Source organism: Eulemur rufifrons, chromosome 15 (genome assembly GCF_041146395.1).
Source record: "Eulemur rufifrons isolate Redbay chromosome 15, OSU_ERuf_1, whole genome shotgun sequence".
NCBI lineage: Eukaryota > Metazoa > Chordata > Mammalia > Primates > Lemuridae > Eulemur > Eulemur rufifrons.
The window spans coordinates 59,606,038-59,619,143 of record NC_090997.1 but is presented as its reverse complement, the minus strand read 5'-3'; the positions used below and the strand labels follow the sequence as shown (position 1 = coordinate 59,619,143).

At 40.4% G+C, this 13,106-nt stretch overlaps 1 protein-coding gene across 1 annotated transcript in view; it reads left to right on the top strand.

Annotated features, from left to right (window-relative positions):
• Positions 1–13,106, top strand: part of PREP (prolyl endopeptidase) — a 136,372-nt gene that overhangs the window by 9,007 nt on the left and 114,259 nt on the right. Inside the window, exon 2 of the mRNA XM_069487656.1 lies at positions 1,523–1,597. Within this exon, the coding sequence (XP_069343757.1) occupies positions 1,523–1,597 (75 nt within the window). The remainder of the gene's footprint in view (positions 1–1,522; positions 1,598–13,106) is intronic.

Genomic DNA, 13,106 nt, shown 5'->3' with positions numbered 1-13,106 from the left:
GCTGCGGGATTACACAGGTTGTCCAGAGCCCACTGCAATCTGGGCAGGTGTTGGGAACTGTGTGGGAACAGGCGGTGCGAAAAGTGAAGGGCTGGAGCTCCCTCGGTTGGTTAAGGGACACTGTAGGCGGAAAAGCAGTATGGCACCCGTCTTCTCTGCTCCAGGCCGTGGTTATGGGGTGGGGGACCTCAAAGGGGTTGGAAGCCTAGTGCTTTATTTTCAAGAAGGTCCCTGTTCAGTGGTTGCAGCAGCACTTGGGCTTCCAGACAACTTGGCAGCCCGCCGACCACGGGGGATATGTGGGGTGGAGAAATGAAACCCCCACCCACCCGCTGCACTGGGCTCCGAGCTTCTCTGGGCTTGATCTTTGCTGATATCTTGTTTTTATTCCTGTTCTGCTTCACAGTTTCTTTCCTTGAAGTCCCTCGCAGGCTCTGGCACCTTTCCCTCTGAACTACACCTGAGCTGTGCCCATTGCCCCTCTCCTTTACCTGAGACCCTTCCTTCCCGCCAGGACGACCTGGCAGCCGATGTCTCTAGGCAGCCCTCTTGGGCCCCCACACACACCAGGCTAATTTTTCGTAGAGACAGGGTCTCACTCTGTTGCTCAGGCCAGGCTTGAACTACTGGTCCCAAGCGATCTTCCCACCTAGGCCTCCCAAAGTGCCAGGATTATAGGAGTGAGCCATGGTACCTGGCCTAGATCATTTCTTTAGGCATAATGACCTGGGGAGTGGTGAAAAACTGGTCCCACTTGTTCCTTGGAACTCGCTCAAGGGGTCTGTGAGGCCAGGCCCAGGAATTTGTGGTGGGAACTGTCAGCCAGGCTCTGCTTACACCAAGCAATTTTATTCCTTCGAATCATAGTCTGAATGAGTGATGCTTTTGTGCCTTCTTTTTGTAAACAGTGAAAGAAAACATTTCACAACAATAAAAAGGAAAGAAGGCTTTAGTTTTAAAATGTTCTTTCATTGCATTTAAGTCAGCTTTTATAGCTGGTGTCAGAATCATATACTACACGCATATTAGTAACTTGCTTTTTGGCAGTTTAGACTTTAAAACAAAACTGATCATGTAGGGAGATTTTCTAATCATTGCGAAGCTCAGCATGAACAGGAAACTGAGCACATGTGTGTTAGCTCCCTCCCAGACGTGCCCTCCTTGCATGCCCACTGCATTGTGTCTTTCTGGGCTTGGCCGCTGACAGCACATTTGCAAGTTTCTTTAGCACAGTAGCAGGTCTTTGTTTTGTGTTGTACAGACAGAGCAGTTTCCTGTTCTGACCTTTCATCTTTCTTCCCTCTCCAGCTAAAACATTCTTTTCATGAAGGGTAGCTTGACACCTTTGAGAACTTGCCAACTTTGGTTCATGTGGTAATTTGGGCAGATACGTTGCCAGTGAGCCAATTAGTTTTTTTTTTTTTTGTCTGTCCCTTTCCTATTTCTCCTTCACATTCAGAAAATACTAATTTTAATTGGGGTTAGACACTAATTATCTAATACCTCATTTTATGTTTTCCAGGTACAGGATTATCATGGCCATAAAATTTGTGACCCTTACACTTGGCTCGAAGACCCAGACAGCGAGCAGACAAAGGTAATTTGGGCTCGTAATTAAAGATAAGGCAGCCATGGTAGCTAGCACCAAACTTCAGATGTCAGTAACTATAGTGTTTCCTTCCTGGTGTTTTTTTCCTGTGTTTTCTGCCATGGGATGGTGAGTATACCTGTTGGTACCACCACTTTTTGTCAAATGATTCACAGGGAAAAGATGAAAGCATACTTAGTCCCAGAGAAAATTACATAACTATTTTGAACAATGTTTATGGTCCTCAAGGAGAGGACCATAATGACATAGTGACACCAATGAACCAACTATTTGAAATGTAAATATTGGAAGGAAAACTGATTTTGACCAAAGAAAAATGAAAGCTTAGAGAAAAACGTGAAAGAAAGAATTGCCTAATATATATTTTTCCAAAGGAAAGAAAATCTTACATATCAAACAAATGTCAGATCTTGAAAACTGAATGCTGGCCTTGGATTGCTTATTGACATTAATGTAACAACTATGAAAAAAACTAAATTATAAATATGAGAACATTCTTATATTTTATAGAAGTAAAGGGGTAGAGAGGAGAATTTTCTGCTCTGTCTGAAAACATAAAGCTTTCATATTCTTTTGGAGAAACACATAGTATTTCGAGGGCCCAGCTGAAGTCTCATTTCATTAATGAAACTGGCCCTAGGTTCTATGCCCTGCAGGTATTTTTCCCTCCTTGGGGTGCCTGGGACTTGTCATTTCTATATACTTTATTTGGTTAATTACGTTTTCTTGGGAGGGGGAATAGTGTTTCTCAAGTTCACCTTAAGTTCTTGGACTCTTTGCCATAGTACATATCACTTAGTATGTATTACAGTTTCTAATCTGCTCACCATGCCAGAAATTTATTTGAGCTTCCTTAGAATTCCAAAGTACATTTCCCATTTGAAAAAAACAGTGTTAAATGCACTCTGGGTAGTTTTCCAGGCCAGCTTCGAGAGCCTGAGTCTTAGGGCCTTGTGTGTCTCGTGGTACGTTACCACCATGTATTCCAGTGTCCTCTGGAGATTTGAATTCAGATTTGCCAGGGAAGCGTCCCTTCCTGGTGTGGACCTGGCTAGTGGAATTGGGATTCTCCCCTTGCCCATCTCCCCACCGTGACAAGCAAAGGAGTGGGGTGAAGAGCGAAGCTGAGGCATGATGATCTATGGGAGAGGAGAAAGTAGAAGCAGGAGCAAATCTCACGATCATCTCTTTTCTTCTTCATTTATTCTCATGCACTGGCTTGCCCGCTTTCCCTTCGACCTTCCTCGCCTGTCCTTTGTGACTAGCGTCTCTCTCCTCCTTTGCCCACCACAAAGCTCTTCCAACTTCTATATCATCCTTTGTCCCTGAAGTGAGCACACTACCATTTTGAGATTTTCTAATGGTTTTTGCTTCTGTCTGCAAGCCTACGTTCTTTCCCTTCTCTAATTCCCTTCAAGAAAGACAAAAATCTCATGAGTAAGAACAATAATTGGGTTTTAATTTCTCTTTTATGAAGCACTGGATTATAGATGTGGTTGGGTAGAAATTCTGAAGGGAGAAACAGATGAGTATCTTTAGGAGTGGTGAAGATTCCAGCTGTGCAGATAAGACGAGGGAGTGGGGAGCAGGTGTAGGCTCACTTCCTCACTGCCTCCCTGCCATGGGTCACTCTGACCATCCAGCACTGGGCCTCTCTGAGGCAGGGGTTGGTCTTAGGAGTGAAGAGTCATAGGGAGCTGCATAGCCTATAATGGATAGGAAGCACCAGGGAAGAGAACGAACTTCTGTGCATCTCTTGGCAAACTGTCCCCAAAGACATGGTTTCTTTGCCTGAGGTATCGGGTACAACCTGGATTTTTCTTCAGCCTTTGATGGCGACTGAGTGATTCAGCACTGCCGAAATGACCCAGGTTTTATGTGTTAATGAATACACACTTTGCTGTTCCTTAGTCGATAATGACTGGTCATCTGTGAATGATGACAAGCCATGTATTATTGATGTCAAGCTTCCAATTAGTGGATGAAGCTTTGCTAATTAGTGATCTTACAGTCAACCCTTGACAGAAGATGAAATTGGAGTGTACGCTGTGGTATCCATTTATTGGATGTATACATATATTGGATCCCAGGAACTTTAGTGGGAGCATTGCATACCCTATCTTGTTTAAGTCTCAAACTCCGAAATAGATCTTTTTATTCCCCTCATTTTATAGATGAAGAAATTGAGGTATGAGTGGTTAAGTAACTTGTCCATAATCACTCAGTTAGTAAGTGTGTGGTCAGGAGTGGAACCCAGGTAGCCCGGGTGGGTATCACACAGTAAAAACTAAAAGTAAAAAGACTCTGGGAGTGATAGCTTTATGGATGCAAGCTGTAGGACTGCGTTCACGTCTGTGCTTGCCATGCAGTTCTGCAGGCGCTCATGCCACCCCCCCCCCCACGCTGACCTGTGCAGGAAGCACACCCAGGCAGCTTAGGCTTTCCTGTGCATCTTCCATATATACCGTTCTCACTCCTCTCTAAACAGGCTTGTTGCCGATGAGGCTAGTGTATCCCCTGGGATCTGATGAGCTAAATTTTGGTCTCAGACAAAAAGGTAGGGTGTGTTTTCCAAATGAGCAGAAAAGCAGCACAAACGTTTTTCTACTCATAGTTGTCAGCGTATACACAAAGGTGCATTAGCCATACCTTGGTGTAAAGAGGAGAATCTTTACAGACTCTAAAACAAAGAAAAGGCCACTTTTTACATTCCGTAAAAACCAGTCAGGAAGTAAGAATCATTTGTAAGTCTTTTATAAGATCTGAAATGCTATCAGTAGGTCTTTGTTTTAATCTAGTGTTGAATATAGGTTAGCCAATTCTGACAGTGCCTGGCAGTTAACAGGTATATCCTTTATAAAAGAATATCAGGGCAGGCTTAGAATTAATTTTAATAATGTATATTATTTAATCTATTATACTCTAATCATTTCAACATGTCATCATTGTAAAATATCTTAATATTTTTCAAATTAAGTTTTCAAAATCCAGTGTGCATTAAAATGTGTTTGCAGCACATCTCCATTCAGAGTAGCCACCTTTCAGTTGCCCAAGAGGCACACACGGCTACTTATTGGACAACGAAAATATGGACCAACCTTTCTTATAAATATAGATATGAGAAATATAAATAAAAGCAGAATTTATCACAAGAATTCAAGAAGTTTAATAATGTTAATAGATTAGATAAACCTACATACTTATCCTAATTGATACTAAAAAGAAATTAAAATCCAAAACTAAAAGTAGGAATAAATGCTTGAATAAGATGGCAAATATTATTCAAAATAACAGCACGAGGTCAGAATGTTCCCTGTCACTACTATTTTTATATGTTTTGCAAAGCTTTGACCAATGCGATAAAAGATGAACCAAAATTTGGTAGGGAAGAAAATGAAATTATCATTAATTGTAGATTATATGATTATATATCTAGAAAATATAAGGGAAATAATTAAAAACTTATTAGAATTAGTGAATTCAATAAAGTGGCTAGGTATAAAATAAATATAAAATCAGTAGCAGTCGTTTATATCATCAATAATGAAAAAAGAACCCATTTGATAGCAACAACAAAAAGCAAATATTTGAGAATGAAGAGGAGATTTCAAGCCTATTGGGACAGCTGTCATGTCACTGTCAGAAATGGAGATACAGAAAAGGGTTAGTTTGGGGCATTATTTGTAATAGTGAAAAATTGAAAACAATCATTTTCAACAATAGTGAAGCATAATACATACTGCTTGATGAAACAGTATGACTCTATTAAAATGTTGGGCTGTAAAGATTGCTTACTCATATGAAAAAGTGCAAGTGGTAGAATTTTAAGTGAGAGAAGGATATAAGATTGGGGTGCTCTGAATTATTACAACTTAAAAATACCTTTGTAAAAACTGTTCTGAGAAAATCTATTTGGAAATACAAACTAAACACCAAAAGCAAAAGAAAAGCTCTGGGTTAAATACACTTTAGATACCTAGTGAGTGAAGTGCATGAACCACAGTGAAATCTCACTGGTACAAATGGGATGTTACAGGAACCCTTGGAAGTAACCAGAGAAGGAGGTTTGCAGTCTTTAAAAATGATTTGAAGACTAGATAGGCAGGTTCCAACAGTCAGTCAGCCCATGCTTTGCATTCCCCAGGCATTTCCAGGTTGTCCTCTGCAGCTCGTAGAAGGAAGTTTGCAGCAGTTTTGCTGTACCCTGGTGTTTTGCTAACTTGAGCTTCCTCTGCTAATAACAAGGCTCTGCTCCCGGCCCCACCCCACCCCCGCCACTCCCTGACATTAATGTGCATGTAGTTGGCTTCCTAATCTTTACCTTCCTAAATTTCCCTGTAGTATACATACTTACCCGTGGCAAACAAGCAAACCCCAAACCCCACGCTTTGCCTTAGCTCTTCCCGAACGCCTGCTTCCTCTTAGTCTCCTGGCCCTTCAGATGTGCCCTGTTCAGATCTGACTGTACATGGGCCGTCCACAAGTGACTCTCCAGGCCTCTTGATGTAGTTGAAACTCCCCTTTTTTTTGTCACCACTCCCACTAACATCTCTTGTCAATATAAACTGTTTTCTTGAAGATCAGTGGTGGTCCAGTTGCCAAATCGAGAGATTTTCAAACATCAGTTATGTCCTCTACCAGGGAGATAGACCTCACATCCAGGGGGAATGGCGGAGATTTGGGGTATACTGGCAAGGGGAATGTCTTCCCCCTCAGCCCTGCTTTGTTGATCACTGGGGGAATACTGAATTAGTATTTATTCTTCCTGGCCTCTTTACCCAGGCGGTGCCAGACCGTCCACATTGCTCCATTTGCTTCCTAATAGGGATGAGTTCTACTCTTTACTTCTCTGGCTTAGTTTTGCAATCCCAAGGTCCAGATAGAAGCAATGTCCTTGAAACCTCAATCTCCCTGTCTTATTGTGTCTTCAGCCTTTTAGCTGAATATTTCAGAAGTTACTAAGTTGCTGGAGGATAGATACACAGAGAAAGGAAAAATTTATACTTTTCAAGGCATAGCTGCGTTAACTATAACTGATTGTCAGGTCTGGCTTTTATAGAACTGTGTCCAGGGCTTGGGCACGTGAGTTAACCAGACGTAGACTATCAGCTGCATATGTCTAATGACTAAATTTTTTTTTCCTGAGAGCTGCCTTGGGTAAAGTGAGAGTAACAACAGTACCATTTACTTTGTGGATGTTGAAAAGAGAACTCTAACAGGGATCAGAAAAAAAAAAAAGGCATTTTGTGTATATTCATTTCTTCTAAAAATAAGAGAACCATTTATTTCACAGAGTATCAGAGAAATATGCAATATAGATTTTCTTTTCTGGAACACGCATGCTCTCCCTCCCGCTCTCTCTCTTCCGCTCACTGACTGCATAGTTAGAGGTAGCCCCATCAGACCTGCTGATAAGGGGCTGTGGAAAGTAGGGGGCAGAAACCCTTCAGGATTGCAGGGTAAGAAATCTGGAAATGTCACCTTCTTTTTCCCCCTGCCCCAGGACTGTTCTTTCCTTGGCAGGAAAGATTTAAACCTAAAGGACTTCTGATCATCTCTAGAATATTTAAATATCCTAGGATTTCTTCTGTGGAAATTTTAATGTCACACAGGTCAGTAGGGAACAGTTTAGGGCGGTAAACACGTGCTTTCTCTGGTGCCCTTCCTTGTCTATCCTCAAGTCATTTTTTTTGTTTGTTTGCCTGCTTTTGTTTTTGTTCTTTAAGGTTAACCGTAAAAGTGTGTAGTATGAGGAGTTTCCGCTCTGTTCTGGTATCAGTCTGGCCTTGGTCTGCCTGGACTGTGTGCTTTCCCTAGCCTGGGTCCAGAGCCAGCCTCTGGAAGACCTAGTGCTAAACTAGTCATGCAGGGACTCATCTGTCCCATTGCATTGCCCATCTGGTCCCTGCATTGTCAGGCTGAAGGGAAGCCAGTGGAGTGGACGCTAGCTCCTAGGACTTCCAGTGCATGAGGGGCGAGTTGAATATGTCTAAGACAAAAACAGCAGTTAAAGCTTACTGTCGGAGCTGATGAACACCAGAAATTAAAGGTGTAAAAGGCTGGTTTGGGTGCACAGTGTTCTTTGAAGACTTCAGGAACAAACTGGGAATATCTTCTGTGTGGATACCCCCTTCATCCTGTGAGTTTGGAGGCATTTCTAGTGTTGCTTCTGTTGTGAAGCAGCGTGGAGGAGTGGACTGTTAACAGATGGAACTAGAAGTCAGAAGACGCAAACTGTAACCCCTGTTCTTCTATTTTCTTGTTCTGTGGCCCTCGCAAGCTTCCTAATCTGGGATTCATTTTCTGAATCCATAAAAAGACTAAAATCATGTTCATTCATTTAGCTCCAAGGTGTAATGGCACCCAAGTGAGAAAATGTATGCAAAAATTCATTTTATGTATCTAGCAAAGCTGCAGTCAGACGAAGGTAGCGCTGCTGGGCAGTGCTGGTTGGGCACCGCTGCTTAGATGTATTGGACACAGTCCTGACTCTAGTTCCCTCCTTGCTTAGTCACAATGTTGAATTATAAGGACTCTTATCTCTATTTTCATTCACACAACTAAGCCAATTTTCCTTTTGAATTCTAGGTTTTTCACAAAAAGATACATTCTGAGCATTGATTTTTCTATGGAACCGTGACTTGTAAGTGTGGTTTCATTGTTCTAAAATGTAGTGATGAAACTAGGCCAAAGAATACTTCAAAGGTGTTTGATAGCATCCCTTTTAATTGGTACCTTGTGAGCCCCTCTGGCAAAACTGGCCTGTAAAGTACTTTCCACCCATTCATTAACGTTTCATGGAAGGACCCGGATTGAAAATTACTGCTGTAATGTCACCCCTTCTCTAGTGGAGACAAGAAATGCTTTCAGTAAATACACTACCACGTATTATCTCAATCTCCAGGATTTCTAAGGTCTTAAATATCTTATTACCTCCAGTGGGAATGTTTAACCTTATTACAGTTTGCAAACATACTTCTCCTAAGTCCACAATTGAAATATGTGTTTGGGTGACAACTTCCTTCTGATCTCTGGATGGGGTAATTGTCAGAAGTATGAGGAAGTTGCTGATACTGGGCCACTCCTCTCTTTTAAGCACTGCTTTCCTTTTTTATTTTTTTTTTTCCTTTCTCCTTTTTCTTGCTTTCCGTAATAGGTTTTTTTTTTTTATTTCAAAATATTAAGAGGGTATAAATGCTTTTATTACATGGATAGCTTTTATAATGCTTAAGTGATTGTTAGTGTGCCCATCACCCACATAGAATGTGCATTTGTACTCACTAGGTAAGTTTTTACCCCTCCTCTCCTCCCCCTGCCTCCTTCTTAATGTCCAATGACTTTTTTTTTTTTTTTTTTGTTGAGACAGAGTCTCACTTTGTTGCCCAGGCTAGAGTGAGTGCCGTGGCGTCAGCTTAGCTCACAGCAACCTCAGACTCCTCGGCTTAAGCGATCCTACTGCCTCAGCCTCCCGAGTAGCTGGGACTACAGGCATGCGCCACCATGCCCGGCTAATATTTTCTATATAGATTTTTTTAGTTGTCCGTATAATGTCTTTCTATTTTTAGTAGAGACGGGGTCTTGCTCTTGCTCAGGCTGGTCTCGAACTCCTGACCTCGAGCGATCCACCCGTCTCGGCCTCCCAGAGTGCTAGGATTACAGGCGTGAGCCACCGCGCCCGGCCCCAATGACTTTTATATCTCTCTGTGTCCACGTGTACCCATTAATTTGTTCCCAGTTATTAGAGGTACATGTAGTGTTTGTTTTTTCATTCCTCACATAGTTCACTTAGGATAATGATCTCTAATTCCATTCCAAATTGCTGCAAAAGACATTATTTCATTCCTTTTTATGGCTGAATGGTACTCCATGGTGGACTATATACATACTTCATATATACACACCACATTTTGTTACTCTACTCATGAATTGATGGGCACTTAGGTTGATTCCATATCTTTGTGATTGTGAATTGTGCTTCAATAAACATTCGAGTGCATTTTTGTTAAAATAACTTCTTTACCTTTCGGTAGATACCCAGTAGTGGGATTGCTGGGTGGAATGGTAAGTCTATATTTATTTCTTTGAGAAATCTCCATACTGTTTTCCAGAGAGGTTGTACTAATTTGTAGTCCCACCAACAGTGTATAAGCATTCCTTTCTCTCTGCATCCATACCAGCATCCGTTGTTTTTTGACTTTTTAGTAATGGCCATTCAGACAGGGGTAAGATGATGTCTCATTGTGATTTTAATTTGCATTTCCCTGATGATTAGTGATGTTTAGCATTTTTTCATGTTTGTTGGCCATTTGTCTGTTTTCTTTTGAAAAACTTCTCTTCATGTCTTTTGCCCACTTTTTAATGGTGCAGTTTATTTTTCTCTTGCTCATTTGACTTCTTTGTAGATTCTGGATATTTAGCCCTTTATCAGATATATAGTTTGCAAGTATTTTCTCTCATTCTGTAGGCTGTTTACTCTGTTGATTATTTTCCTTGCTGTATAGAAGCTTTTTAATTTAATCAAGTCCCATTTATTTATTTTTGTTTTTGGTGTAATTGTCCTTGGGGTCTTAGTCATAAATTCTTTGCCTAGGCTGATGTCTAGAAGAGTTTTTTATACATGTTCTTCTATAATGCTATGGTTTCATGTCTTACATTTAAGTCTTTTATCCATCTTGAATTAATTTTTGTGAGTGGTGAGAGATAGGGATCCTGTTTCATTCTTCTGCATGTGACTGTCCAGTTTTCTCAGCACCATTTATTGAAGAGGGCTTCCTTTCACCAGTGTATATTGTTAACTTCTTTGTCAAAGATCAGTTGGTTGTAGGTAGATGGCTTTATATCTGGGTTCTCTGTTCTGTTCCATTGGTCTGTGACTCTACTTTTATACCAGTACCATGTTGTTTTGGTTACTATAACCATGTAGTATAATTTGAAATCTTGTAATATGATGTCTTCAGATTTGTTCTTTTTCCTTAAGATTGCTTTGGATATTTAGGCTCTTTTTTTGGTGCCAAATGAAACATAGAATTATTTTTCCTAGGTCTGTGACATATGAGGTTGGTATTTTGAAGGGGATTGTGTTGAAACTGTAAATCACTTTGGGCGGTATGGACATTTTAACAACATTGATTCTGCCAATTCACAAACAGGAGATGCTGTCCCTTTTTTTTTTTTTTTTTTTTTTGTCATCTGCAATTGCTTTCATCAGTGTTTCATAGTTCTCGTTGTAGAGATCTTTCACCTCTTTAGTTAAGTATATTCCCAAGTATTTTATTTTCTTTGTAGCTGCTATGAATGGTATTGAGTCTTTGATTTTACTCTCTGCTTAACTGTTACTAGTATATAGAAATGCTACTGATTACTATACATTGACCTGTAACTTGAGACTTTGCTGAATTTATTTGTGAATTCTAGGAATCTTTTGGTGGAGTCTTTGGGGTTTTCTAGATACAAGATCATATCGTCAGAAAAAAGCGATAGTTTGACCTATTTTTTTCTGATCTGGATACCCTTTTCTTTCTCTTGCCTGATTGCTCTGGCCAGGACTTCCAGCACTATCTTGAATAAAGGAGTGACAGTGGGCACTCTTGTCTTGTTCCAGTTCTTGTCAGCAATGCTTTCAACTTCAGCCATTCGTATGATATTGCCTGTGGGTTTGTAATACATGGCTTTTATAATTTTGCAGTATGTCCCTTCTATGCCTGGTTTATTGAGGGTTTTTATCATGAAAGGATGCTTGATTTTGTTGAATGCTTTTTCTTCATCTATGAGATGATCATATGGCCTTTGCTTTTACTTTTGTGTATGTGGTGAATCACATTTATTGATTTACATGTGTTGAACCATCCTTGCATCCCCACCATGAAGCCCACTTGATCATGGTGAATTATTTCTTTGATGTGCTGTTGAATTTGTTCTCCTGGTTTTTTTTTTTTTTTTTTTTTTTTTTTTTTTTGACAGAGTCTCGCTCTGTTGCCCAGGCTAGAGTGAGTGCCGTGGCGTCAGTCTAGCTCACAGCAACCTCAGACTCCTGGGCTTAAGCGATCCTACTGCCTCAGCCTCCCGAGTAGCTGGGACTACAGGCATGCGCCACCATGCCCGGCTAATTTTTTGTATATATATATTTTAGTTGGCCAGATAATTTCTTTCTATTTTTAGTAGAGACGGGGTCTCGCTCTTGCTCAGGCTGGTCTCGAACTCCTGACCTCGAGCGATCCACCCGCCTCGGCCTCCCAGAGTGCTAGGATTACAGGCGTGAGCCACCGCGCCCGGCCTCTCCTGGTATTTTGTTGAGGATTTTTCATGTATATTCAAAAGTGATAATTGATCTACAGTTTTCTTTTTTTATTGTGTCCTTTCCTGGCTTTGGTATCAAGGTGATACTGGCTTCATACAATGAGTTAGGGAGAATTCCCTCCTTCTTGATGTTGTGGAATAATTTCTGTAGGATGAGTACCAGTTCTTCTTTTTAGGTCCAGCAGAATTTGGCTGTGAATCCATCTAGTCTGGGGCTTTTTTTTGTTTTTGGGAGATTTTTAATTACTGCTTCAATCTCTGTGCTCATTATTGGTCTGTTCAGGGTTTCTCTTTCTTATGACTGAGTCTTGGGAGGTTGTATGTTTCCAGGAATTTGTCCATTTCCTCTACGTCTTATATGTGCATAGGGATTTTGTAGTATTCATGGATGGTATATTGTATTTCTGTGGAATGCGTTATAATATCTCCTTTCTCATTTCTGATTGAGCTTATTTGGGTCCTTTCTCTTCTATTTCTAATTAATCTAGCAAGAGATCTATTGATTTTGTTTATATTTTCAAAAACTAACTTTTTGTTTCATTGATCCTTTGTATTGTTTGTTTGATTCCCATTTCATTTAGTTCTGCTCTCAGTATTATTTCTTTTCTTCTGCTGGCTTTGGGTTTGGTTTGCTCTTTTCTAGTTCCTTGAGATGTGACATTAGGTTGTTTATTAGTGATCTTTATGTCTTTCTGATGTAGGCATTTAAAGCTATGAATTTTCCATAAGGACTGTTTTTTCTGCATCCCAAAGATTTTGGTAACTTGTGCCTCATTTGTCTTTCAAATCAAGGAATCTTTTGGTTTCCATATTAATTTTATCATTGACCCAAAGATTGTTCAGCAGCAGTTTGTTTAGTTTCCATGACTTTGTGTAGATCTGAGTGTTTCTCCTGGAATTGGTTTCTAGTTTTATTCCACTGTGGTCTGAGAAGATACATGGCAAGATTTAAATTTTTTTGAATTTGCTGAAACATGTTTTATGACCTAAGATATGATCCATCATGGAGAATATTCCATGTGCTGATGAGAAGAATGTATATTCAGTAGTTCTGGGGTAGAATGTTCTGTAAATGTCTGTTAGGCCCATTTGTCCTAGAGTCCTGTTTAAGTCCATTGTTTCTTTATTTATTTTCCGCTTTGATGATCTGTCCAGCTCCCTCAGTGGGGTGTTAAGGTCCCCAGCAATTTTGATGGTACTG